This window comes from Agelaius phoeniceus, chromosome 13 (genome assembly GCF_051311805.1).
Source record: "Agelaius phoeniceus isolate bAgePho1 chromosome 13, bAgePho1.hap1, whole genome shotgun sequence".
NCBI classification, from domain to species: Eukaryota; Metazoa; Chordata; class Aves; order Passeriformes; family Icteridae; genus Agelaius; species Agelaius phoeniceus.
In genome coordinates, this window is record NC_135277.1 from 16,287,942 (window position 1) to 16,314,762 (window position 26,821).

The window sequence follows — 26,821 nt, forward strand, 5'->3', positions numbered from 1 at the left end:
CCTCAGAAACGTTACTTGTGAGTTGCGCCCTTAAGCAAGACTAATGCTTGTTCCTTTTTGGTATAAAGCTTTTGCACACTTTGTTTCCTGATCATCTTCCCCTTGCAGGGTTTGTTGATGCTTGCCTGAAATTCTGGTAATCATAGAATCACAGAATATGCCGAGACGGAGGGGACCCAGCCCAACTCTGTGTCCCGTGCTGGGCATCTCGAATAGTCACTCCTACCATGTCCAAACGCTCCTCGAACTCAGTCAGACCGTGGTAAATCACTTCAAGTCTGACAGGCCTCACTGATGTTTAGCAGTTGGATAATTCTCAGTATATCCTGACGCTATTTAGTACCTTTCGCTGGTAGACCAGAAAAGCCTAGGCGAGAGAGGCCCGTTCCTGTTCCCGAATCGCTGCCACTGCGCTCAAGCGACACCACCGGCCGCCTCCGCCCGCGGGCCCGACCCTCCGCCCGCGGGCCCGACCCTCCGCCCGCGGGCCCGACCCTCCGCCCGCGGGCCCGACCCTCCGCCCGCGGGCCCGACCCTCCGCCCGCGGGCCCGACCCTCCGCCCGCGGGCCCGACCCTCCGCCCGCGGGCCCGACCCTCCGCCGCGCCCCCCGCCCGCCCCCGGCCCTCTCCCCGCCCCTCGCCGCGGATCGCTCTGGGCGGGCGGCGCGATGCGGCCGGTGCTGCTGGCGCTGGGCCTGGCGCTGGCGCTGGCAGCGGCGAGCGGGCAGCACCGCGCCGAGTACGACCGGGAGGCGCTGCTCGGCGGGCAGGTGGGCCGGGGGCAGGCAGGGCCGGCCGCCGCTCCGGCGGGGCCGCGGGGCGGGCGCGCTCCCCGGGCCGGGCCGGGCCGGGCCGCTGACGGGGCGTGTTGCTGTGCCGCAGGAGGAAGCGGAGGAGTACGCGCGGCTCAGCCCGGAGGAGCAGCAGCGGCGGCTGAGGAACATCGTGAAGAAAATCGACGCGGACGCGGACGGGCTGCTCAGCGAGGGTAACGGCGGGGGCCGGGCGGGCCGGGTTGCTCCGGGAGGAGAACGCGCTCTACCCATGACACAGCCCGTGGCTCTTGTGCTGGGGAGAATCCCTGTGGAAAACATCACGATCCCTTGCACAGTGAGTTAGAAACACTGACAGGCTCAGACAGAGGCTATCTCTGTGCCTAAGGTTTCTGTTTGACTCCAGAAGAGACCACTGAGAGGGGACCTCACTGATATGTGTAAATACCTAAAGGAAGGGTGCCAAGAGGATGGAGCCAGGCTCTGCTCAGTGGTGCCAACTACTTGGACAGGAGGCAGTGAACAGAAACTCATGCTCAGGAAATTCCACCGCAATATGAGGAAGAACTTCTTTCCTGTACAGAGATTGTGCATTGGCACAGAGTGCCCAGAGAGGTTGTGGAGTCTCCCTCACTGGAGGTACTCAAGAACCTTCTGGACACAATCCTGTGCCATGTGCTCTGGGATGACCCTGCTTCAGCAGGGAGGGTGGACCAGATGACCCAACGTGCTTGCTTCCAACCTGATCCATTCTGTGATGGAAGGAATGTGGCCAGCAAGAGTTAGTGTAGGTCAGAGCAGTATCGAGTTGAAGGTACCTCCTTTGCACTTGTACCTGCATCTTGCATGTCTGAAGCTACTTGGAATCAAGTGGGTTTCCATGTTTGTCATCCTGTTTTGTGCAAATCAGAGAGCAGGTGTAAGATGGAAAGAAAGTACTGCAGCCATAATACTACATATGCAGCCATAACACTACATAAGTGTGCTTCAATACCTGATGACACCAAGTGACATTGAAGGATCATATTGCATCATAGAACAGTATCAAATGGCTCTTCAGACAGGTTTTTGTCAGTCAGACTTAGGAGCTCCATGGTAAACTCAGGTCCTTTCAGTACATCATTATGATAATCTAAATTTAATTTTAAACTTCATTATGAACATTTTTTTGCCCTGCTGTGATTTTGACAAAAAAGTCTCTTGTGTGCTTGCACAAAGCAAGCAGAATCCTTGGTCAAATGCCAGAACATTATTTAATTAAAATGACACTAAACATGCAGGAAGCTTTCTAGGTGAGAGAACAAAATGCAGTTTTAAAGACAAGATCAAGTGTCTTTTGAATGCTTTACAGTTTATACACTGAATTTAATCAACTGCACCCTTATTTCAGTGTTCCTGCATGGACTGTGTAGAGGTGAGATAGTCTGTAGCTTCAGTGGGATGGCTAATTCCTGTCATACACCACAAGCAGGTCACAACATGAAGGCTTTAAGGGAAAAGGTCTGCATAAAAGTATAGGAATTCCAGCCATACTCAGTCCTCATGGTGTATTTACTGCATCTGATTCTCAGTCTAATGAAAACTTGCCTTCCTTTCACTTCCCAAAGGTAAAACTCACAGTGGAATGTGTTTTTACAGTAAGAAACTTAGGGCACTGAAGCTTTTTGAGCTCAGTTATTCCTCAGTGTATTGCAAAACTCTTGAGAACATCTCCCTTACTAGTGCCTCCATTTGGAGGCTGACAGTGAGAGAAGATGAACTATATTAATGCTGCTTCTCTAATGTTGGAATATTAAGTATTTCTGATTCATGGCACTGGATATTATGTGTTCACATGGCTGTGCCTCACACCTTAAGTGCTGGGAAAGAAACCATTAATTAATGGTGCCCATCTTTAAGAAATGTTGCATTTTCTTGTAAGGCAGTGCTGGTTTGTGCACAAGCCTTGCTGGCACACACACCTCTGCATGTTCAGTCAATTCACAGAATCTGTTAGCAAGCTGGTCCCTTTGCTAATATAAATTCAATACTCAAAATGTATTTTAAAAAATCCCTTGTTGCTTTTCAAGGACATTTAAATAAACCTAATAAAGTTGTATTGATGCCTCTGCCAAGAAGGAGAGGATAAGATACTTTAGTATTTAATAAATGCTGTAAGATTTTTCTGCGTCAAAGTAGTGATTTCTATAGGAGTCCTTTTTAGTCATCATGACTCTTCAGAGCAGGATTTCAGTTGAGTTAATTAGGATGTATAATTTTTGCAATGCAGAGGGAGATGTTTTTCCCTTCCAGGCACCTGAAAATAACTGAGAGATACTGGGAGAATATGTTCTCCCAATCTTCTCTAAATGAAGTAACTTTAATGTATTTCTGTCAGTTCATTGGTATATTAAGTTTTATTTCTTTTAGCTACATTTGTATAAAAACAGGCAGCTAAAAAACCTTTCCAAACTATGTGAGGCTTGATTTCAGCCCCAAGTATAGGGAAAGTAGCACTACAAAAGTAGTTAATATTTTATTTTGGGTAATTAAGGCAATGACACAAAATAAAGTGGTTTTTATTTCAGTTGGTGGATTTTTCAAAAGAAACCCCAGAGTGATGGGAACAATGGTTTTTTGGGATACCAAATTAGATTTAGAGTTGTCCATCTAAACCATACTCAGCATCATTTTCATAAAGCTCAGGAGAAAAAAGAAATGAGCAGTGATGCTATACTGTTGATTTCCTTCAGATTAGAAAAGACAAGGCCACATAACCATTAACAAACCCCCTGAAGTCTGTAGCTGTGATCTATTCCCTCATTCAGTTACCTTGGGAAAAGCCACAGCATGGAGCAAACAGACTGGTTTGCTTCAAGTAACCTCTTGCCTATATGCTTTCATCTGAATTGCAAAGTGTATTTCAGACAGAATAGATCTGTGTCATCTTCACAATTTTTATGGTGCAGATGATTCTGATTCTCTTTCTTTTGTTATATTTTTAATGTTCTCCACAGATGAGCTGAGCTCCTGGATACAGCAGTCTTTTAAGCATTATGTTACACAAGAAGCTAAGCAGCACTTCAGTGACTATGACAAAGATGGTGATGGACTGGTGTCCTGGAAGGAGTACAACTTGCAAATGTATGATCGTGTCATTGATTTTGATGAGAACACTGTCCTGGAGGATCAAGAAGAAGAATCATTTCGCCAGGTAAAATGTTTCAGCAGCAGCTCCTGGAAGCTGTTGGCCAAAGGCAGCAATATTTGTTTATTGTGACAGAACGAGATGGGTAGAGAAAGCAGAGCAGCTGGCATATGGTTAACATGTTATGCTATCTGAGATAGGGGAGTAATTAAAGGAAAGTAGTGGAGTATTAAAGCTGCTACTGACAAAATAAAGACACAGTGAAATGGTACCTCCTGAGTGTATTTTGCTGGCTGAGTGGAGCATAAGTCTATTGACAGTCTTACAGCAGAGCATGGTCTCCAGCCAGCAGCTTAAACCCAGGGTGCAATCCATTGGGTCAGGTCTGCAGCCTGACAGAGTCCTGCCCTCAGCAGGGGCCAGCACCACTGGGGCTGGAGCAGAAGGAAGCTCTTTAACCCCTTGGTTGCACTGTTTCAGCCATTCTTTCAGTTACTGCTCAAGCACTCAGTGTGGGCTGTCAGTATTGCCTGCTGTAACATTGCTTGTCCATTAGAGACCCACAGAGAGAAACAGCCATTCAAACAAACAGTTTTAAGCAATGAAAATGCAACTCCCACAGCTAAAAATGGATGTTTAAACACAGAAGTTGTGTGTGAGTCAGGTCTATGAAAGCAGATGCTTAAGCAGGGAAAGAGGCAAGAGAGACAGGGGGAACAGGTTCACAAGAACCACCACATAGCAAAACTTGTTTCTTTCAAGTTCCACATTTATAAGTACATGTAAATGTTTCCCAGAAAGAGAATAAGTGTGTTTTTAGACTATTCTAGTCAGAGGTTAATTTTTTTTCTGTGAGGATTGCTTTGTCTGCTTTTAGTAAAGTAGTAGTAGATAATTTAGGATATTAGCAGAAGTTAAACTAATATAGTGAACAAAGGATTTTGCACACTAAAGAAACAAACTGTAAAGGTTAGAATGTCACATAACTGAATAATTACATAGCTTGTAAATACCACAAGACTTTCAGAGGAACTTCCAGTCAAAATATTGATACCATTTTTGAGCCATTGCCATCACAGATACATAGGGAGCTATAAATCTGTAAGCTGGGATAGAACTGCTTGCTCATGTTATGACTTGACTGCTTGCTGCATTTTCCTGCCTGCTGACTTCTCCAACGCAGATTGTAAATGAGCAGCATTGTACAAGCATCACAGGTCAGGCACCTTCAGCATTGTCCTTAGGCTTTCAGATTAGTGGTCCTGCTCTGATCAAGATGAAAGAGTAAGATACAGTTTAGAGGTGACATCAGGTAAGAACAGGAGTTTACCAGAAGGTGGCGGCCTTGTTCATCACTTCCCAAAAAACACTGGAAAACTTCCTTTCTCCCTCAATGGTTCAAGCTTACATTGCAGTATAGTGCTTTCTGTAATCCTTCTGGATTGCCTTCCTAGTTAAACTCCCAGCTAAGGTCAGCTTTTCTCTAAGAGGACATCTAACTATTTTGCAGAATAGTTAAGATCTTACACTTCATTTGTTACATGTTATGCTCTGTGTTCATCAGCTTAGCCTGATTTTGAGAGGTGTCAATAGGTGAGATACAAACCAAAAGTACAATTTCAAATGGTTATTTGTAAAGTGTTTATGATCTCTGATTTGCTGGCTACTCCTGTACCCAGATCACTCACACTGATAACACAGCACACCTAAGGATGGAATTCCAAGATTTTTATAGTTCACATGATCTGCAGTTTGAGCAGAGATCAGTTGTCAATGATGTGGGTCTGTATTTTGTAAAGAGATTGTACAAAATAAACCAAGAAAAAAAATAGGAAATCTTTGCACATCTGGAAGACAGAAAGTGCAAGACATTCAGAAATAAGAACTTGCCTGCTTATATCAGATATTATTTATTTTTTAATGGCATACTAATACATATACTTAAAACATGTTAGAGAAGTGACTTTTAAAACGATCACATAAAATATAAACATAAACACTAAAATGTTTAAAATGATCACATTTAATGGACAGAAGTCCTGTAGTAAAGGAATCTGGCCTTAAAATGGCTTCAGAAAAGACATTTTACATACATGATCTTTCAAGACCTTCTCTGAACTACAGATAGCCCTTGACATAAATAAGATGTAGATCTATTACGAAGTTAAGTGTCTTTAAAATGTAGGTTTTGGAATTTGCAATGGCTGCTTTTAATTATAATAATTGTACTTCAGTTTGTTATTTTAGAAATTGGTGACTTTTAGAAGAGGATGCACATATCAAAATGAGAATTCTTGGTATTTTTATCATCTCTCTTTGGTTCATTTTAAATGTCTCCTTAAATTGGAAAAAACAGGGTTATTTGTGATTCTTAGAATAAAACACCTCAATTAAAAGTGTTGTTCTTATTGCTCTCAGTGAGCTGTTTTTAGTGAAAATTTAACATCAGTATAGTTTGAGTAGATAATGTGAAACAATTAATATCCTAATGAGCCAGCTACTATTATGTTGTTTTTCCTTTCCAGTAAGGGCTCTAACTAAATCTATTTTCTAAGCTTCATTTAAAGGAGAAAAAACGTTTTGAGAAAGCTAATAGAGATGATGTTCCTGCTCTAAATGTGGATGAATATATTGCATTTGAGCATCCTGAAGAGGTGGAGTACATGACGGTAAGGTTTATGGGGGAAAACCTTTATCAGCCTGTGTGTGGGGGTCCTTTCAATGTGTGTCCTTAGCCTCAGTGGCACAGGAGGTGGAGCAGTTATGGATATGGTTTGGACACCCCAAATTAAAATTGGGTAATGTCTTGTGGATCCAGTGCTGGAGGTTGGGAGCTGAAGCTGGAGTTCAGTGCTTGCTTTGAAATCTGTTCCAAGAGCTCGGATTGCTCAAGTATCCCCAGCTTTGGGGACTGGACTGACTTAGCCACCTCACAGCTCTGTTAGGCTGCTAATTCATCAGTGAGATTTTAGCTTTTGGTTTTGGCTCTCTGGTGGACAAAAGACCAGCCAGTTCTCCTAACAGTTCAATTATTCAACAGTTCAACAGTTGCAAGAATGCAAATTAGTGAATCCACCAGATAAGAAAAGTGGAATTGGTTGATAGAACTTTGTACATATTCATGTTTCTCAGCTGCTTTTGTAGTTTTGAATTGTGTTGAAGGATTGCAGCTCTATAGACACCTTTCAGATTTGGTTTTCATGAAATCTGACATTCTGAACTCTTAAGGCCAGATCTGTTTTATTCCACAGGAACCAATTACTGCACTAGTCTGCATAAAACACAAAAGAGATTTGAAATGAGTGAGTCTTTCATTTAAGGAATATGTCATTGCTCTAAAATGATTCAGTGCTGTTTCTCTTGATCATGAGTTGCTAATTTTGCTCTTTGTATGTATACAAAAGGACTTTGTCATTCAGGAGGCTTTAGAAGAACATGATAAAGATGGTGATGGATTTGTTAGCCTGGAAGAATTCCTTGGTGATTACAGAAGAGACCCAAGTAAGGAAAAATGGGAAGGGGCATGAAAGAGGGAACCAAAAAAACTTTTGGTATGGGGAGAATTGGATGCACCGTTATTTTCAGCTTTTCACATTAGACCTACAGATTCTGAGGAAGATTTTCTGTCTTAGAATAATTTTGTTTTCTGGAACTGGGCACAGTAGACTCCTTATTTCAGTCTGCCCCATGTGTATTTGGTGGTGGTTTGTGTGTAGCCCATTCCACAGTTTCCTTCCTTGCAAGTTGCTTCTTGTTTTCTGAAAGACTGAAATGAATTCCTGACCACAGAGGATGCAGCTGAAACAAGCTGCAGCTGTGTTTGCCAGCTGAGCACATCTGCAGATCCAGCTAGCAGGAATGTAAGGGTGAACTGCCCTGGCCTTGATCAGCCTGAGCAGGCAGCTGCCAGCCTTGCTTTGGGAGGACTGAGCTGAGTGTGTTGTGAGAGGGGTGCAGGGAAGTGTGAGGAGCCACTGCACTGTTCCAGCTATCACAAGCCTGATTGCTGCCTTCACTCTTTGGTTTGCTTGGGTTTGTTTTTTTCCAATCTTGCCATTCCTTAAACTCAATCTGTTCTTCTTTAACAAGAAGAAGGACACTTACCTGATGCTTATCAATATTTCTCAATGAATATTTTACACACTGTATTTGATTTGCTAAAAGCTAGGGCAAATAATTCTTCCCATTCCAAAAAGCCCAGTAACTTCAGTTTTGTGGAAAGTCTGCTTGTCCCAAAGGAGTGCTAATTCTGAATTGCATCCTAGCTGGGGAGAACTGTGTAATCCACATGAGGATATGGAGAACCAGGGGAATAATCTGTTTTTCTTCACTCTAATCAGCCACCTGGAATTTCACGTTTTATAACCATCTTTGTTTGTCAGAGCCAATAACAACAACTGATCTCTGATGCAGCTACAGAATTCTTTATCTTTTTCCTGCTCTAACATTAAAGAAAGCTTTTCCAAGCCAGTCTATAAATGTTGTTGGAAAGGAGTGAAATTGTTGCAGTAATAAAGAAGATAACAGCTTTGTCTTACAACTTGTTAGCAAGACTTGAGAATCACCTGTGATTGTACAAACTACTTCAGCTTTTCTCTCCTGCAGACAGTGTTCCTGCAGCACGCTTTACAATGACTAATAGGCTGCATGGGGGCTCTGATTCATAATTAGCTCATGGTTTGGGGCAACACTGTATGGTGAATTGTGGCATAAAGGGAAAATCTCCTTGCAAAACCAAATGTTAGAAAGGAAGGAGAGACTTCATTTTTTCTTCTTTCATAATGAAATTGTAATTATTTTGAAAGTGTTACTTACCTGCTTGTGATACCTGCTACTTTAGACTTCCATAAGGCTTAGAAAGCCAGTTCATGCTTGTCTGCAGTGTTTATAATTTTGATGAATTACTTCTCAATTACTTGAAGAGTTAAGGACAAGTCTAAGATTGCTGTAGGCTGCAGGATGCAATACCTGTACATTGGGTAAGTATAAAACAAGTATGCAAATAAATACTGACAGTAAATGAAATTGTTTTCCCTACTTTCCTCTGCCCATAATGGTTTGTTTTTGTTTAGTGACATCACTTTTAGGTAATGTTTTATAAGTGTATCTGCTTAGGAGAAAAGATGAAAACCTCTGCTTTAAAGTGAAGAGGAGCTTTAAACTTTACACTTGTGTCCTACTAGCTGCAAGGGAAGATCCAGAATGGATCCTGGTTGAGAAGGACCGGTTTGTGAATGACTATGACAAAGATCATGATGGAAAACTCAACCCTCAAGAGCTGCTGTCTTGGATAGTACCCAACAACCAGGGGATTGCACAAGAGGAGGTTCGTGGCTTGAATGCTGGTTAGGTTTTAATTACTGCAGGAGAATTTTGAAGAATCACAGTGAAATGAGAGAAGCATTCAGATTTATCGTGTCTTAGTTATTGAAAAAAAATATCAGTAGATCTTTGCATATGTTTTTAATTTCTTTTCACTTTGACAAGGAATGCAGGTCCTTTAACTGCAAATGTGAAGTTCCTATTAATTGTGTAAATGTTTGTAAATTAACAAAGTGGTTTTGTACATGTTTAAATAGCTTATCTGCTTTGACTCAAGGGTACAGAATTTTAATAAGTCATTTTTAGTTGTTGTAGGTAAATCTAATGAGATGCACTACCTAAAGAAACAGCATAATTTTGAAATAAGAAATTGATTGTAATTCTTCTAACTGGATAAATCATCATAATTGTAGAACTAAAAACTGGTTTTGAGTACAAGAAAATGGAAATACTCTGTGATTCAAGATGGTGTAAAACTTTGATGATGCTAATTAAAATGGTTTAATCAGGGATAGAACAGCATAATAGCTTTTAAGTGGATTCTCATTTTAGCTTTTTTTTTTTTTGTGGCAGTTTCCAGTCCCTGACTGCAGTAGAGAGGATTTCTGCCTTTATTCTAGTAATTTCTCAGCTAAATTTTCCATGTCTTTGCTTTACCCTGGAGGATTTTGGTGTTCAGAATGGCAGGAACACCAGGTCTTCCCATGGTCTCATATTCCTGGGGAAGAGAGGCATCTCCCTGTGTCAGACATCAGACACACAGACACACGGACACACAGTCCATGAGCTGCTCCCTGAGCTGCCAGCTGTGCCCTGCTGGGCTCTGGGGCCAGGAGCAGCCCTGTGGCAGCAGCAGCAGCAGCAGCAGCAGCCCTGGGTGCTGCTGTGTGGGACCTGTGGGTGCTGAGCTGTTCTGGGAGTGCTGCTGTAATTGGGGATCTGAGAGCCTTTGCATGGCCTTTTCTGGCTGTGCTCAGTTCTTAGTTCACAGAAATAGCACTGTTCTGACATGAGCTCTGTGCTGCTGGGGCTGTTCATTTTTGTGTTAGATTCCTTGGTTTGGGTTTTTATTTAGCTCTTCTTAGCAATCTTTCAGATTTTGGCATACAGCAAGGCCATGCTGTAGTAATAGCTCAATTCTGCAACTAATAATTTGTTTTACTTGTTTTTCTAATTTGCTAGTTTTTTTCCTTTGGGCAATATAAAGGCTTAGCAAAGTCACCTGTCCTAAAGAGAAGGTAGCATTGATTCAGTCATAAACTGCTGCTTGAAGTCAGAGTATCACACTTCCATTTCAGCATTTCAAAATGACTTGAGAAACCCAGTAGTTAAATAACATAAAAATAGAAAAATTACTATCTATTCCATTTTCAGGAATTGACATGTGTTGGCCAAGATGTTTGTCATATTAATCTTTCAGCTTTTGCCATGCAGAGTGCTTTTAAAATCCCCTTGGCTGACGTTTGTCCCCGTTATTTTTGGCTCAGTTACATTGAGCCAAACCAATCAGGAAAAGTAGGAACAGAAGGATTCTCTAAATCACAGTATTTGTAGATGTTCAGCAAATGAAAACAAAGCCCATGTAATACCAGGACTCCTATTTCTCAGAAATAAGTGGTCCAGTAGAGCTGCTGCACAGCCTGTTAGCTTTGAACTATGAAATACTGGTGAATGAGCTACAAATAAAATACTCTGCATTTGGTTCTTCATCTTACTGCTGAACTTCCCTCTTTTTATAATATGTAAATAAGCAAAAACCAGAATTGTTTTAACTTGGTGCATGTGGTGGTCTGTTTCTTTTACAGGCTCTGCACCTCATTGAAGAGATGGATTTGAATGATGATAAAAAACTTTCTGAAGCAGAGATTCTTAAGAACCAGGATTTGTTTCTTAACAGTGAAGCAACAGATTATGGTAGGCAGCTTCATGATGAACGTTTCTACCATGAAGAACTTTAGATTATTTATTTTGTAATCTTTTTTTCTTCCCTTTCTTTCATTTGAAGCTTTTGTTAAAAGCCCATCAGCTGCATTGCAAGTTTCATGCTGTAATTACAGTACACTAATGTTTTTGTAAATAATTTGCATTCAAAATTAAATTGCCCTCCTGCAAACTTCCTGGGCCTCTTCTAGCCTTCACAATTAATTTGTAATACTTGCTGTCAAAATTCTGTAGTGTTGGGAAATAAATTACTTCAGGGTAGTACTGTATTGTGAAGAGTTGTTCTACTGTACTTGAAGAAAATGGAGAATCTAGATGGTTCTGAAAGAATGCAAAATATAGTAACTGAGACTACTATTTTTCTAATCAATTAAATTAGGGCAGAGTGTGGGGAAGGTGGGGGGATGTTTAGAGTTAGTATTAACTGTGTTTTGTTTAATACCTTTGGAGAAATACTTACATAAATGCCTCAGTTGTTTAAGAGGTTTCTACTTGATTTTGAATGGTTTCTATACTGTGTTTTACTCTATCATAAAACTTGCTATTTTTACATCAATAGACAAGAATTATTTTTAATGTACAGTTGTAGAGCATTAGCAATGCAGTGGTATTTTACTGTGTCGAGACCTTCTTCATTTGTTGGATTAAAACTTAAAATGTTCTATCTTTCTGTGTTTTGTACATCTGTTTCTCACCTTGGGTCACCCATAGCAGCTCCTGGAGATGTGAGCAATGTGCATAATGTCCACTGGCAGCATTCTTGGCTTTATTAACCAGAGATGTGTCATCTTATCTGGCTGCTAAAGAAGATTCAAAAAAAAGCAATGTGTGCATTTAGCATTTTCTGGACAAGTTTGCAAAAGCAATTGTGTTTATTTTTTGATTTGCAGCATATGGAATGCTAAAGCATCAAGGCATTAATAGATAATATTTCTAGTAATAACCTCTAAAAGTTAACCTCAGCTGAAAGCTCCACAGGTGAGTGCTGTCCCATTTTGTGATTATTTGAAATAAAGGTTAATGAAGAGTTAATGACACTACAGGTTCAGCATAGGAAAGTCCAGATATTCCCTTCTGTCTCCTGGAAAGAAATGAGCTGAGTATTCCAGACAAAGACAAAGCCTCACAGAACAGCTTGTGTGGAGTGTGTTAGGGTTTTTTAGTTCCTTTATAAATAACTCTGGTAATGCTCTCACAGTGTTCTCCTTGACTAATGTTTTCCTTCCTCCCAGCTCCATTGAGTAAAAGCAGCTAGGTCTGCCTTGTTTTTTTCCCAGGATACCACCTCTTAATTATGCTCAGAACAAATGGAATTCCTTTTGGGGTAAGTGCTGATGTGTCAGTAGAAGGTTAGAAATTTTGATTCAAAGCAAAACCACATACACTATATTTTTAGATATCATAGTAATAGAAATTCAAAACACTTTTTCAGTTTTAGTGGTTGGATGTTTTTCTACCCATATTTTTTAATGTCAGTTCCTTGGGAATATGAGTACAGCTCCTGCCATAGTGGTGGTGAGATCTGATTTTTTTTAAAAAATGAAGTCTAATAAATCCAGTGCCCAGGAATATTAAAACAAACAAAAAATATATTTTGGTGATGTTTCTAAATGAGCACATATGCTGAGTATTGGCTAAAATATGCTGAAGGAAGCTAAAGTTTAGCCTCCCATGATGCTAAACAAGTCACTGCTACTGAAGAAGGGGCATTTGGTCCAGAGGCAGACCTGCTGCAGATGATGTTTGGGACACAGGTCCTTTTGAGACATAGAAACCTCCTCAGCAGCACCAGCATTGCCTGCTTGGCTAATGAATGTGCAGTACTTGCACATGAGTAGTGATTTGCTTTGAATTAAGGCATGGAGAAAGCCAGTGTATTGATAAAGCATTCAAAAGGTGTCAGAGATATTAAAAACATCTTTCAGAAGGTACCTGAATTTATACCAAGAAGAGGGGGATAAAAACCCAAATAATTTCATTTTCTCATTCACAAAGTAGTTCTACTTTTCTCCCAAGAACAGCCCAGTCCTGTTTGTGCTATTCAAGGCCCCAATGACATTGCACTTCTCCAGTTCCCTTCTTCCTTTGTTTGCCTTCAGGGGTAATGATAGTTTAAACCCATAGGGAGCACAAAGAGACCCCACATTTCTATGATACAAACATTATTGTATATTATATACAAAGTATCACAATTTAATTCTAGAGGAAATCCATTCATGTTCTTCATGATTATGGCAGAGGCTGATGATCTTTTTCTTGGGTAAAACAGCAGAACAGGGTCCAACCTTTCAGTGATGGCCTCTGTTAGAAACTGCTGTGAAATGTTAGATAAGAGGTAAGAACAGAGCCTGTGCAATCAATCTTTCTATCAGTTATGGATTTTTACTGAAGCAGAAGGCCAGCAGGACTGTCTGGCACTGTGAGACTGCTTTTGGAAGGCTGTTCCAGCAGTTCCCTCTAACAGGAGCAGAGGGAGTTGAGTTTCAGGGCTGAGCAGAGCCTGGGGTGGGGTCTGGGCCGTGCTGGAGCCTCCAGCCACAGCCACGATGGCCCAGAGCAGCTGGAACAAACCAAGGCAGGTGTTCAGAGGCTGCAGTTTCAGTTTCCATGGGAACACAGACTGGCTGCTCACAGAAGGCAAGGTGATTTCAACATTTTTAATGGGTATGATTTGGGATAATTTGCAAGCCCCTGACATTGCCTCCATGGAAATTCAGAGATCCATTCGTATGGAATGAGGATGGATCAGTGGCTGAATTGTGTCTATTTTAGCCAAGGCTCTCCTCTGGCAGTGGTTCCCTTGCTGCTGCTGTCCCCAGGCTGTGGGGCTCAGATGGACACTGGGGGCTGGGCTGTTGGAGTTTGGACATGTTTGGGAGCTGTGTCTCATATGTAAGGTTCTGGAGGCTGGGAAAGACTGCACCAGTGCCTTCCAGTCTCCATTGGCATTTCCCAAACCACCATTCCAAGGGACCACAAAACACCCGAGGACTTCTGACAATCCCAACCATCTCAGGGATTATCTGAGTATTCAGCATTTCTTTGTCTTCTGCCTTAATGCTTTCTACATGGACTCCCTCATCCTCTTGCTATGTAGAATAAAAGGTTTACTTTCTACTTGATCAGCCTCCCTAAAATCAGAAACATTTCCTCTGAAGAATCGCTTGCTTGGCATCCTGGATGTGCACAAAAATGTTTGTAGATGCTATTTTCGTATTTTTCCTACTTTCAAATCCAAACCTGCCACCCAAATCCCTGATAAAAAGCTTTGCTTAAAGTAGTATATAGTTAAAAATTAAATGAAACTTCCTTTCTAAAGAATGAGAAAATTTGAGGGGTTTTAAAACAATATTTTTAAAGAATTAATGTTTTTATCCTCACTTTTTACTACAGAATGGACTCAAATGGTACATTCTGCTGCCAAAAATTTAATTACTGGGGGGAAAACCCCTCAGGAATTGTGGTTTTGGCACTATCAAATAGAACACCTCTGAGAGCAGGGGTGGAAGGAGATGCAGTGGCTGTCAGGGAAGAGTTCCGCTTAAGGCTCCTTGTTGGCACTGCTGGATTTCTGAGTGAGCCTGTCAGGTCAGGCTGAGATCCCTTTAATGCTGGAGCCAGGAACATCACAAAGCTCCCCAAGGCTGAGGCACAGCAGCCGGCTTGGCTGGAGCGCCGTTCTCCAATATGGCGCTGGCAGGCTGCGCGCTTAATCCTGATTGGCTGATCCTATCACCACCCTCCCAGCCAGCCAATCACTGCTCGTGTCCTCAGCGGCCTGGGGCCCTCCCTGGCAGCCCACAGCACTCTGGGTACATCATGACTGTCATTAGCTGTGTTTCAGTTTGTGAAAAACGCCAATCACTTGTTTTTAAAATTTTAAAAGTTTAACAGTAATAAAATGGTTATAAAAATAGCAATATAATTGGAGTAATAATAATTTGGACAATTTGGATTAGGACAATATGATACAACAGAAATGAAGAGTTATGGATGTCTAGATACCTTTTTCTGGGCAACATAAGCCTGAAAAAGGACCCATGTTAACAGAGGATTAACCCTTAAAAACAATAACCTGTTGCATATTCATACACCTCATACATGATGCATAAATTCCATTCAAATACAGAATTCTGTCTGGTCAGTGTCAACTTCTTCCTCTGAACCCTCACGGCATCTCAGGGCTGAGCAAGGCAGGAAGAAGTTCGTTTCTTCTGATAACGGAGCAATAAATTCTCTTTCTCTGAAAGATTCAGGTGTCCCGGGGCTGCTATCTTACTGCAAGTCCTTTCTTTAAAAAACAGTATCTTACCTAGCATAGTTTCTGTTTTAACATTATGTTATTACCTAAAACTATATTTAACACACTACTTAAAAAAATTATACAGCATAACTTTCTAACATAACACATATAATATTCATTTTAATATTTGCGAAAAGCCAATCATAAAATAGATATTTTTCACAAGTTATAACATTGGGATCATGTGTAACTGAGGCCTGCAGGCCAGCTGTTAGCCACCACAGCCTTGATGGCCTGTTCCTGTTTGGAGCAGAGGGGATACAGAATCCTGTCCCCCTGGTAAAGCCCTGCAAAGCCACCCCTGCACGGTGCAGTGCCCATGGACATAACCCAGTGTCACCAGGGCCTGGGCCAGGGACCCAAATCAACCCAAATCTGCTTCATCACAGCCAGGGCTGGGACTCACACCAGCTGCTCTGACAACACTCGGCCTGGAGACCTGCCCTGGGCTGGTCTGAGGAGCTCACCCACTGCAGGATTCACACTCTCTGAACCTGAGAGAAGCAGTGAGAGAAGCAGAGAACAGAATGATCAAAACAATTCTTATCTCATTGGCTGTTCCTGTGTTGTGCCAGAGTAGAATGCACTATGGAGATTGTTTACCCACAGTGATGGTGGTTTGGTTCCTTGGCCTGCCAGTGCCAAGTGTGTGTGTATCAGGACTGTTGGCTGACAGTCACAAGATTCTGTGCAGTTGAGTGCTTGGCAGATTCAGTTTAGATGTAATCTAATATAGTGTAATATAGTATAGAATAATATACTATAATGTAATTAATTAGCCTTCTGATAAGATGGAGTCCTCCTCATCATTCCTCCCAGATGTCAGACAAAAATATCAGCTATAACCCACAGCACAGTGAGCTGCCCATGCTGATGGTGTTGGAGAGAGAGCTGGGAGCTGCTGGGAGGTGACTGTGCTGCACCAGAGCTCTTGGGTGGGATGGATGCAGGCTCAGCCCAGTGTGAGGTTCAGTCAAATAATTGGCTTTGTGGCTGGAGGCCAAACTAAAAATAACAGGAAAGAAGTGTAACATTTTAGAGGGCTAAAACACACTCAATTTATTTTTATGAACCCCAACAGCAGCAAAGATGGTTTCAAAACACAGCTGTAACTTGGAAATAGTAACAGGAAGCATTTGGGTTTGGAAGGACTGAGATAAAGCTCTCTAAAAAGATCCTTTTCTTTTTCGATACAGATCAAGTATGACCAGTGCCCATGCCCTCAAAATACATTTTTTCAAGGAACTTGCCCTTCTGGAAGAAAGCTTCACTCCTTTCTCCTCAACACTGTCTGCAAGTGAATCCTCACATTTCTCCTCCCACTCTTATGCAATCATGATTTCTTCCTGCTACACCTCTGACCCTCCAGACTCGCGTCTGCCCTCCTCTGCTTGCACTTCATTTTCCCTCACACAGTCCCTGCACATTCCCTGTCTTCTTCAGACCATCAGGAAGGGACATTGTAAATTCTTTTAAACAGCAGCTACAGACTGCCCATGGAATGAGATGGGGTAACTACAGCCCCCAGCTGCTGCAGAGCTCTCTGAGCAGAGCCCTGAGTCCTGCTGGAGCCCAGGGAAGTTGCAAGAGTTCCCCACTCAGAAATTATCTGCCCAGGGCTGCTGGGGGCAGCAGGGAACAGCAGCACCCAGAGCAGGGTCAGTCAGTCAGCTGGAAATCAGTGAGTCCTGATGTGTTCTTGGTGGGGACAGACAGCTTTCACATAGGCAACCACCACAGGACTATTTTTCTTTTCTTTTCCTACACCCCAAAAATGCAAGTGAGTATTTAAGAATGCTTAAAACATCCTAAGGAGGTGAACAGAGGCAACCTCACCTGGAGGACAGGTGCTTTAGAAAGGGTTTCAGGGAAACTTTAGAAGTGTTACCCTGTGCTCAGGTATTTGCAACTGTGTTATAAGAACTGGAGGAGCTGATTTGAGGAGCTGCCTGAAATACCTGGTGTCAGCAATGTGCTGAGTGTGCTCTGGGTGCTGCTCCTTCACTGGTCTGTGAGGCTTTGCTCAGGTCCTGGTGCTAACAAACTCTTAGTTCTCTTCTTTGTCAAGACTTTGGATTTTACTTCTAAATTCCACATATCTTGCATATTCATATGAACATTTATGTGAGGGCATGCAAATCAGGACTGTTCTCTACATCGACATCCATGTATCTAAATGTGTGCAGACACCTGCACAATTCTCAGGGTTCTTAATTTAACCTGAGTCCTGAAAAGCCTTTCCAGCTGCAAAATGCAGCTTTGAGCTAAGCTTCCCATGTGCAGAGGCTAGCCCCAGAAGGTGCTGCAGAAATGGGGCACCTATGTTTCTTTTGCTTCTTTTTCTTTGCAAGACCACAGCATTAGAGAATAGCTTGTCTCTTTGTATTGTGCTGGTTTCTTTTGCACTGTAATTGTCCTCTCTCTTCCTGCAGCTGATCAAATCATATTACTGAACTTAGTGCCTTTTTTTTTTCCCCTCTATTTTTTTCCTGCCCGCTCACACACACCCATGGCAAGGAGCAGCCTGACACCATTTGACATCTCCTTGCTTCCTCATTTCAATATTAACTGTTTACCAGAAGAGAAACAGGTTTGGGGTGCGGGTGCTGAGCCTGTCTCTGTGTATGAGCAACAGCTCTTTTGCCCTCTGTCCCTCACAGCCACAGGACATTTCTCTGAGCTGCCTGGAACAGCCCCATGCTATTGGCACCAGCCTGACCTCAGGAGGGCCAGGTCTGTGGATGTGCTGCACTCTCTGCTTGGGCTGGGGTGCAGTGACGAGGCTCAGAGCTGTGCCTGCTGCCACTCTCACCCCACAACAGACTTGCTGAAGGATTCCTACCCCTCCACACAGCAATAATAATGACCCAGCTGCAGTTTAAAGATGCTTTTTGGGTAAGTGAGCATTTACTATGTGTTTCCTGTATTCAATGTACCTGTATTTTAATTTTTTTTCAATGCAACTTGGTTCTATATATAGTTTAAACTAATTTAATGCTTTTCTGTGTTCTCAATTTAATTTAGTAAAAATCCAAATTTGTCTCCAAGCAAAAACATAGTGTTTAGTAGTGTGTTTGATCCTGGGCAGAAGGATGCAGTGTAGAGTCTATATCCAGTCCCCATAAAACCACTGACATTCCCAGCTCCTGTGCTAGGGCCAGAAGCCTCTTTTGAAAGGGACATGGATTTGTCTGTGTCACAGTGCTAAGAACCTGCTTGCAGTGAGTGTCCTCAGGTCTACAAGTGGCTCCCAGGTGAGCTGTTGCTAATTATAAGCTGAATTCCCTCCTGTTTGCTGAAGAGCAGAGCCAGCAGCTGTGAGCAAAATGCTCCTGCTCAGCTCCCTCCAGGCTCCCACCCTGCTGCCAGGAGCATTCCCAGGCATGCAGAGCCCAGGAGCTGTGAGGCAGCACAGGTCAGAAAGGACCAGCAGTGACACTCCACAGCTAAGCCCAAACCCTCACAGCTGACCTTAAACCAGCAAATACTGAAACAAGGAGATCTGCTCCATACCTGTTATTTGACTTTTGTTTGAGAATCCTTTTGGTCTCCTGCTTTTAAGCTCTTTCCCTGCAGTTACAAGGTAAAAGCACCTTGGTAATTTCTCTTTGATAATCTGAGTTTCTCTTGCAATTGGAGAATGAAAGTTCAAAATCAAAATTCTATCATTGCACAGTTGAGTAAACAGGATGTTATGTGGTTGCCTCTTTTCTGGGCAATCAGTTATTTAGCATCAAGGACTGACTTAAAGAAAGACATGAAGCTATATGAATTCTTTCTGCTTGTGCTCTCTTTCTCTCCACCCACGCTTCAGGGTAAACCCTCTCTTGGTAGAAAACAGAAGGGCAGAGGCAAAAACACATTTCAGTGAACCACCATCCTCTGGGCACTTCCAGGAAGCCCTCCCCACCCCCTTTGCAGGACTAGATTTGAACAGTTAAAAAGAATAAAAATACAATGAGGAAATACGAAAGTCGCTGTTGATGTTGGGACCAACTGTGCATGACCACACCTATGTGAGATTCTCCTCATTTCTGCACCCTCTGACTGCACAGGGCAGTGCACAGGGTGGGACACAGCTGGGGGCTGCCCTGGGAGCTCCAGCCCTTGCATTGCTGAGCTTCCTAGGAAAACAAACCCCCTGACTTTTAGGGCTGGGACATTTGGGGTAGTTACTTTTCAACGCCTTGGTCTTCAGGGAGAATCAGTCAAGCTATGGCAGTAGTGTGAGGGTGATTAATGCCAGCTGACAATCTGGCCAGGCTGGTTCTTCATGGCTCTTCTTCCCTAAACTTCTGCCCTGTGCTTAGTCACATTACCATGACTCAAATCCTTGCTTAGCTTTGAAGCTAACACCTTATTTAAAGGAAAGCATCTTTGGATTTCATATTTTTTGGCTGGAAATGTACTGCCCAGATTGATTAGGAGGGCAAAAATGTATCAGGTTGCAGTATAGAAGCTACAGCTATACAGTAAGTCTTTAAAAGTGAAAACTTACAGGATGTTGCACAACACAGAACAAGCGTGCAGCATGCCCCCCAGATCACAAGATCAGCAAATATTTTTGCATTCATAAGGTTCTGTTGTGAGAGGAAAATGTATTCATGTGGTTTGCTTCAGCGAGCAATTATCTCCTGTATTTGGTCTGTACACTGAGCAGAAACTTTCTGATGGACACCCAGAAGGTGCTTGCCCCTGGTTGGTGCCTCAGCACAGAGCCCTGACCTCTGACTGCTGCACCCCTCCCTGTGCCTCACCCTGAACAGCTGCTCCCTGCTCCACCATCAGGAAACTTTTGGATAAGCAGGGCTTTCCTCAGGACCTGCCCCAATGTAAAATATGGAAAGAAACCCTAAAAGCAGGAGATCTCTCCCAACAAGCAGAGAATCCCTCCCCAAAGTTCTCCCTGTTCATAGAACAGGCTGTGCTGTCTTCCAGGAAAATGCAACTTGCTCCTCATAACAGGTTTAAATGTTATCCTCTCTTTTCCAAATAAATGTAGCAGTGATAGTACTATACTAAAACTTCCACATTTAGTTCACTTTCATTTTCTTTGTAGCATGGCCTGAGCAAAAAACCCATGGATTTTTAAATTACAGTTTTTATTTCTATATACTCCACACTCTCTGTAATGGTTTAAGGGACAGTTGCTCAAAGTCTGCACTAAAATGTGCTTCCTAGCAGAAGTTTTCTATCCTCTGAAAATATTTTTTGGAAAATGTTAGTGAGATGGAAATTCAGATGGGGTTTGATAGCCAGTGCAGGGAAGTTGCTGATGGATTAATATTCTGCTGGGCTGCTGTACAAGCTTGGCAGATGTTACCTGTCTTCTCCAGCATCACATGAGACAGGCAGGGAAATTCCCATGCTAAAGGGGAGTGTGTGTGTGGCACCAGCACGTTCCATGTTAATGGGGTTATGTTAACAGGCAGAGCAACAGCAATTTTGTTTGTTACAAAAACCACTATCCAAGAAAATCTTTCCCCCTCAGTCACAGAGTGTCTGAGTCTCATTCTCTGTTCTCACACTCATTGTTGCTTTTCCTTTGCAATTGCTGTCACTGCCTTTTCCTTCTATTTAGTCTCCCTCCATCCTGCTGCTCAAAACTGCAGCTGCAGCCCCTGAAATGCACCTATTTCTGGCCAAGGGATAGGAAGGTACTGGTACCACTTCCTGGCTTTGCCATACCCACCTGGGAACAGGGAATAAGGAAAACTTCCAGAGGAGCTGGTTGGTTTTGGGGCAGGCTCCAAAGTACCCAGAGTTGAGTGGGAGCAAATCTGTTCCTTCATACAGCTTTGAATCAAACTCAAGCAGCCAAGTCAATTCTGAAAACGTGTCATGGGCTCCTAAGGTACTTAGGATTTAAAAATAAGTGCTTGAAGTGTGAAATGCTTGCTCCTTCTCAGCTGTGGAATGAGCTTGGGGCTTGTGAATTCTCACAGCTCACATATAAAAGTGTGGGGGAGATGCAGGCCAGGAAACATGAAGCAGGCCTTGAACATGAGCTGGGGGGATTTGCTCCCCTGCCCTGCTGTGGGCTGGTCCTTTCCTATCCCTGCCTGTGGAGCTGTGGTTGTGGTCAGACACTGCAGCTGTGGGAGCCATGGGAGTGCTCCAGGAGCAGGGACTCTACAAAGATCTTTAATGTCTCTGGCTTTGACTTCAGGCCATGTTCAGCCTCAGGTTCAGTGTGAAGCTGACTTTGTAGATGAGCCTCTCAACTTCTACTTCAGCTTTTTCACACAATGGTCTGTTATATATGCCAAAAGAGATGTAATTAGCTTCACAAATAATTTAGCTTCTGATGAGACTCTTAACTGTGGAACAAGAGCTCTGTGGTGATAAAAGTCACAGTAAAGCTATTTCCTAAACTTATTAGGCAACATGCTGAAGAAATACAGCATCAATTGTTTTACTCAATATAGGAAGTGTTTTTATATAGCAGGAGCTACCCTGCTTTCCTGTAGAGGCTGAGCTTTGCAGGGCCCATTGTTTTGCAGCAGGTATGTGAGGAGGAAGTGATACTGGGCAGGTTTGTTGGGAGGAACTGGAGCTGGGAAGGCTCCTGCTGGCTGAGGCTGAGCTTGGACAGGCAGGGATGAGGCTGGCAAACCTTCCAGCCTGGCATCCCAGCTCTGCAAGAGGGTCCCACTGAGTTTGATTTGAATGGCATGGCACCAGTTGCATCTGGCCCTACTGACACAAGGCAGGTTAAGATAAATCATCTCCCTGCACAACAGCACACAGGTGGGATCTGCTGTCAGCCTGTCCTGCACTCCCTGAGCTCCAGAGGTGGGGCCATGGCCCTGGCCCTGCACTCCCTGAGCTCCAGAGGTGGGGCCATGGCCACAGTGCTGCTCACATCCAGGCCAAGGCATTGCTGCAGGATGTATGGAAATGGGGAATAAAGGGGGAACCAGCTTGGAAAAGTTGGACTGGTTGCCCAGCTGATGTCTGTGTTTGTTGTGAGGTCGACTTCATCTCCACAGAAGAGGCTGCTCTACTCTTTTTTGTACATGTAATTTCTTCCTCCATTTCCCCAGCTGCTCAGAGACATTAGCTCCCTGAGGCAATGAGAAGCACCCGTGGAGGGGGAGCAATCACAACAGTCATTGAAACCAGAGGAAATTATAAGTAGAAAACCTGAGCAGTCATTGTGGCTATGGAAACACTGGTGTTTCACAAGTCACTTCTGAGCAGAGCACAACAGCTAAAATGAAGCTCAAATGAACTAACACTAGATGAATGGATTTACAGAGAGTTCATTTTGGGTCAGTGACTGAGATAATTAGACATTTAAATACACTTTATTATAATTTTCTGATGACCATGTTGCAACTGAGAGGTTTGAATATTAAAATTGGTTGATTGATGAATTAAGTCACTGTGACAACTTTGTTAATATTTTTACACAGCTGTATCTGGTTTGTTTTGATCTATCCTGCTCTGCAAAAGTTGGTTGGTTTTACTTGGGCTCAGGGAAGGGGAGGATTCTTATTTCTGCCAGTTTTAAGTGTGCCATGAGTCTGTATTTTAAATATGGAATAGATGAGTCATGGACTCTGCCCACATGTACACAGCTACATCTAACCACCACCACTTACAGAGTGTTTGTCACACCTAGCTTGAAATGGAGCCTCACTCAGAGATCAGAGGGTGTCCTCTGGCTTGTTAGAGCAGCCCACTGAGGTGCATTTGTGAGGCAGAGTCACAGAGTGGCTGACAGGGGCCTCTGGACATCTCCAGCCTCACCTCACCCAGCACAGGCCCAGTCACTGCAGTAGGAGCTCAGAGCATCTGCACAGGTGGAGCCTCCACAGCCTCTCTGGGCAAACTGATACTGTGTCTCACACCTCCTGTTATCTTATATATCAAGAGTTCTATTATTTTTGTCTTATATAGCAAGAGTTCTAGTATCATTACAGTGCAAGGATTCCATATCACCAGAGTTTCTTACCTCCTCAATGTCTCCCACAGGCAGCTCCTCTAAGCACTGACAGTTCCTGGTCCTTGCAGCAGCCATCTGACTCCAGAGCCCCCCAATCCACTCTTTTATACCACTGTTCTTATTGGCTACAGGTGTGGCCTGTTAACATCAGGCCTGCTCCTAATCTTTAGTAATTGGTCCAGCTGCAACTCCTTGGGGGATGAGATTACATTCTATACCACCTTCATTTACCCATACTGTATCCCCCTACAACCTCTCAGCAAAAACCTTCCTGTGCTTAAACAGGACTTCTTGAATTTCCACAGGTGCTTTTTGCCTCTTGCCCTGTCACTGGGTGCCCCTGCACTGGCTCCATCTCCCCTGCTCCCTCCCACAGGAATTTAAACACACTGAGCCCCTTTCTGCAGGCTGAGCAGTGCCAGCCCTCAGCCTCTCCTTCCACCCAGAGCTTCTCCAGGGTGAATCTCAGAGTGTCCCTAGGAATCTCATTTCAACAGATTTTTTCCTGGCAGGACTGGGTGATTCACAGCCTGTCCCTTTCCTCCCTCTGGGCTGACTCTCCTGACACTCCTGCAGAGCTGCCTCTCTTTCTTCAGTCACTGGCTGCAGACACTGAACTTGGGCTGCCTCCTAGGCACAGGGGAACACTTGGAATTTCAATCCAGTAACACTCATTGCATACTTGTATGGAAGGCAAGTTAGGCTGCTTGATTATATTTCAGCTCCTTTAGCTCAAGAAGACCTTTATCTGATTTCATTTTCCTGCCTTGCCACAGCAAGGTAGATTCCAGTGGGCATTTGGCACAGAAAACACTAGTTTCATCTCCAGTTTCATCTAGGTTTTGTAATAAAACTTTCCTCAGCAGCCAGAGTTCAATAATGTACAAAGCTTGCTGTGTTGTTCAGTAAGAGTTTGGGGATTTGGGGCTGAGATGAGGTGAGGGCTAGGGGAACAGCTCTGCATGGAGATCACTCAACCTTGCTCAAGGTGTCAAGGTGAAGAAAAAAGCCCACATTGAAAATATACATCTGGATCCCAATAGCTTTTCAGTTCCCCAGAGAATTATTCCCTTACTGCACACAGAGTTTAGTAATTCTTTAAAGTGGTAGAAAAATGTCACTGAACAAGACTGAGGAATTGAAAAGTTCCACAGCTCCTCATGCAACTTTTTCTTTGCTTGAAATGAAAGGCAACAGTCTTGGGAATTAAGTGAAAATGTACCAGCTCAGGCTAGCTTAGAGATACCAATTCCTGTGGTTTCATTCAGAGCAAATTAATAAATAAACACAAGATTTTTTCCTTTAATGTAAGAGCTTTTCAAATCCAGAAGCTATTTTGTGCTGCTCTCAATTTGTCCAGGCCTATGTATTCCTAATATGAAAGAAAAATAAAAAATAAAAGGTGGGGACAAAGACAAAAAGGCAAGTAGGTGGTCAGCAGCTCTGAGGTCTGAGTCTCATCACTCAATGCTCCTTGCAGTGGGTGCTGTAATTACTGCAGGGTTATGAACAAACCAGGACTGACAAACAGCCCTGGGGCTGCTGCTCAGTGGGATGGAAATCCCCAGGAGCACCAGGAGAAGGAAAGGAGGGCCCTGCCATTGAGAGAGCCTGGATGAACATTTGGTTAGGACATGGGTTTCTGACAGAATCTTTTTTTGTGGGAAAACACGGCTTTACTGGAAGTAGGGGTGCTGGTTTGGAAGATGAAGCTGGGCTTTGATGAAAAAGTTCTCACCTGGTAAAGGCTTTCTCTGGAGATGGAGTGTTGCTATAGGACATGAAAGAACACAAGCTCACACCACTGCTCTCAAGGTGAAGAAAAAAGGGAAGTTTACTTTCTGACTCCAACATTTATAGTTTTCCAAGAGTGACAGTGGATTGGAGGGTGACAGTGCCACCTCTCCAATGACACAGGACAAACCAACAGTCCATCAACTTTCTCCTCCTCCATAAAGGAATGCAAAACAATGAGTTATTTACAGAAAGTGTGTGAGAAAGTTTGTTACAAGAATGTCAACATCAGAAGGCTTAGAAAATGTTAATAAACCAGGGTGACAATGGAGAATGAAGGTGCATTTGCTAAGCAGAGAGGAGGAGGAGGAGGAGGAGAGGCTCCTAAAGCCCTCTGGTTCTGGGAGCTCTGCAGGGGAAGGCACACTCTGGAACAGGAACTGGAGCTTTCCCTGCCCACAGCCGCTGCCTGCAGCCTGGAGTCCTCCTGCCACCAGGTTCAGCCCCACATAAAACAGCTGGAGAAAGACACTGGAATGCAATTCCCCTTCCCTGTACAGGCAGCACATGGGGGATGGTGTGGAGCTGTGGCAGGGGTGTCTCAATCAGACTCTAATGGAGTGTAAGAATGTTGCATCATGTTGAATAAGCGGATGTGTTGAAAATTATCATTTAGGTGGCGAAGATCTCTTGTGAAATGGAATTGGTAACATGTAGATATTGAAATACTCTTTACTAAGAAGTGAAGTAAATCTTGAATTCATTCCCCTTCTACAGCAAGACCCTGGGAATATTTCCTGAAGTTTTACCCTTCCCCATGTGCCAGGGGACACCAGTAACAAAGGGAGCATAGGTTCAGCAGTGACTTTATGAAGTGCCTTTTTCAGAACTGACAGGAAACAATTCTAAGCATTTTAAGACAAGGAGGGGAAAGACACATTGTTTTTTTAATAAATTAGTGTACTACCTAAGCAGGTCTGGTTCCAGTGGCTCTGCAAGACCTGGTGGACAGTTATCTCTGTGCTTTAGCAGGTCAGGGCTGTTTCAGTTTCACTCACTGTGGTCTGGGTCTGAGCTCACAGTGCTTGTAGAAGGAGAGGAGCCCTCTTATAACAGAGAAGGAAACTGGAAGTGGACGAACCAAAGAGGAATAGAAACAAAAGTAATCTCTGACCATTATTTTGTACAAAACAGAAGTATCCTCTACTTGTAAGATTCTATTTCTCCTCATTTTTCTTCCAGTTTCTCTTGTGTAGCTAATGTTACTTAGTAGGAAACTGAAGGAACATCTGATCTCACCATTGACAGGTTCATCTGTCATGTTTCAGAAGGACAACAGTGCTGTGCCTTCTGAAAGACAGGTGCAAATTCTCACTTCTGGCCTCTCTGTTGGCTTCCGAGGAGAAGCCACTTTAATTATGGATTTAGCTGTTGTCTGAAGTCATATGGAGAAAATACAAAGGGATGCTGCCACCTCAGACCTGTGTCATGTAGCCACATCAAGCTCCCATTAAAAACTGCTGAGGGATTCTGCTGCCTCCTGTCCCATTTCTTATTAACCCCATCATGGAGGTGTTCCAGAAGTTTGTTCTATATGGATTTCCTGAATGGATTCCTAGGTTTTCATCATGGTTTTTCTTGTGATGTATATCTGTCTGCTGGCTCCTTC

The 26,821-nt window shown here is 43.2% G+C and overlaps 2 protein-coding genes across 4 annotated transcripts in view; both read left to right on the plus strand.

Annotated features, from left to right (window-relative positions):
- The first annotated feature begins 609 nt into the window (after positions 1–609).
- On the plus strand, positions 610–11,828 carry RCN2 (reticulocalbin 2). Of its 2 annotated transcripts, none has more exons than XM_054641771.2 (7): positions 610–771; positions 884–989; positions 3,771–3,967; positions 6,457–6,570; positions 7,306–7,402; positions 9,085–9,227; positions 11,029–11,828. In XM_054641771.2, the coding sequence occupies exons 1-7, from the start codon at positions 670–672 to the stop codon at positions 11,179–11,181; spliced, it is 912 nt and encodes a 303-aa protein (XP_054497746.1). In that variant the 5' UTR covers positions 610–669; the 3' UTR covers positions 11,182–11,828. The 2 variants fall into 2 exon arrangements, with proteins under 2 accessions (XP_054497746.1, XP_054497747.1); XM_054641772.2 differs by having other exon boundaries at positions 611–771; positions 6,469–6,570.
- A 46-nt stretch (positions 11,829–11,874) lies between these two features.
- The window catches only part of PSTPIP1 (proline-serine-threonine phosphatase interacting protein 1), a 56,621-nt gene continuing 41,674 nt past the window's right edge, over positions 11,875–26,821 (plus strand). Inside the window, exons 1-2 of one of the 2 annotated variants that reach the window (XM_077185644.1) lie at positions 11,875–11,990; positions 18,128–18,362. In XM_077185644.1, the coding sequence (XP_077041759.1) occupies positions 18,330–18,362 (33 nt within the window). In that variant the 5' untranslated portion in view covers positions 11,875–11,990; positions 18,128–18,329. The other variant, XM_054641770.2, reaches the window with a different exon arrangement.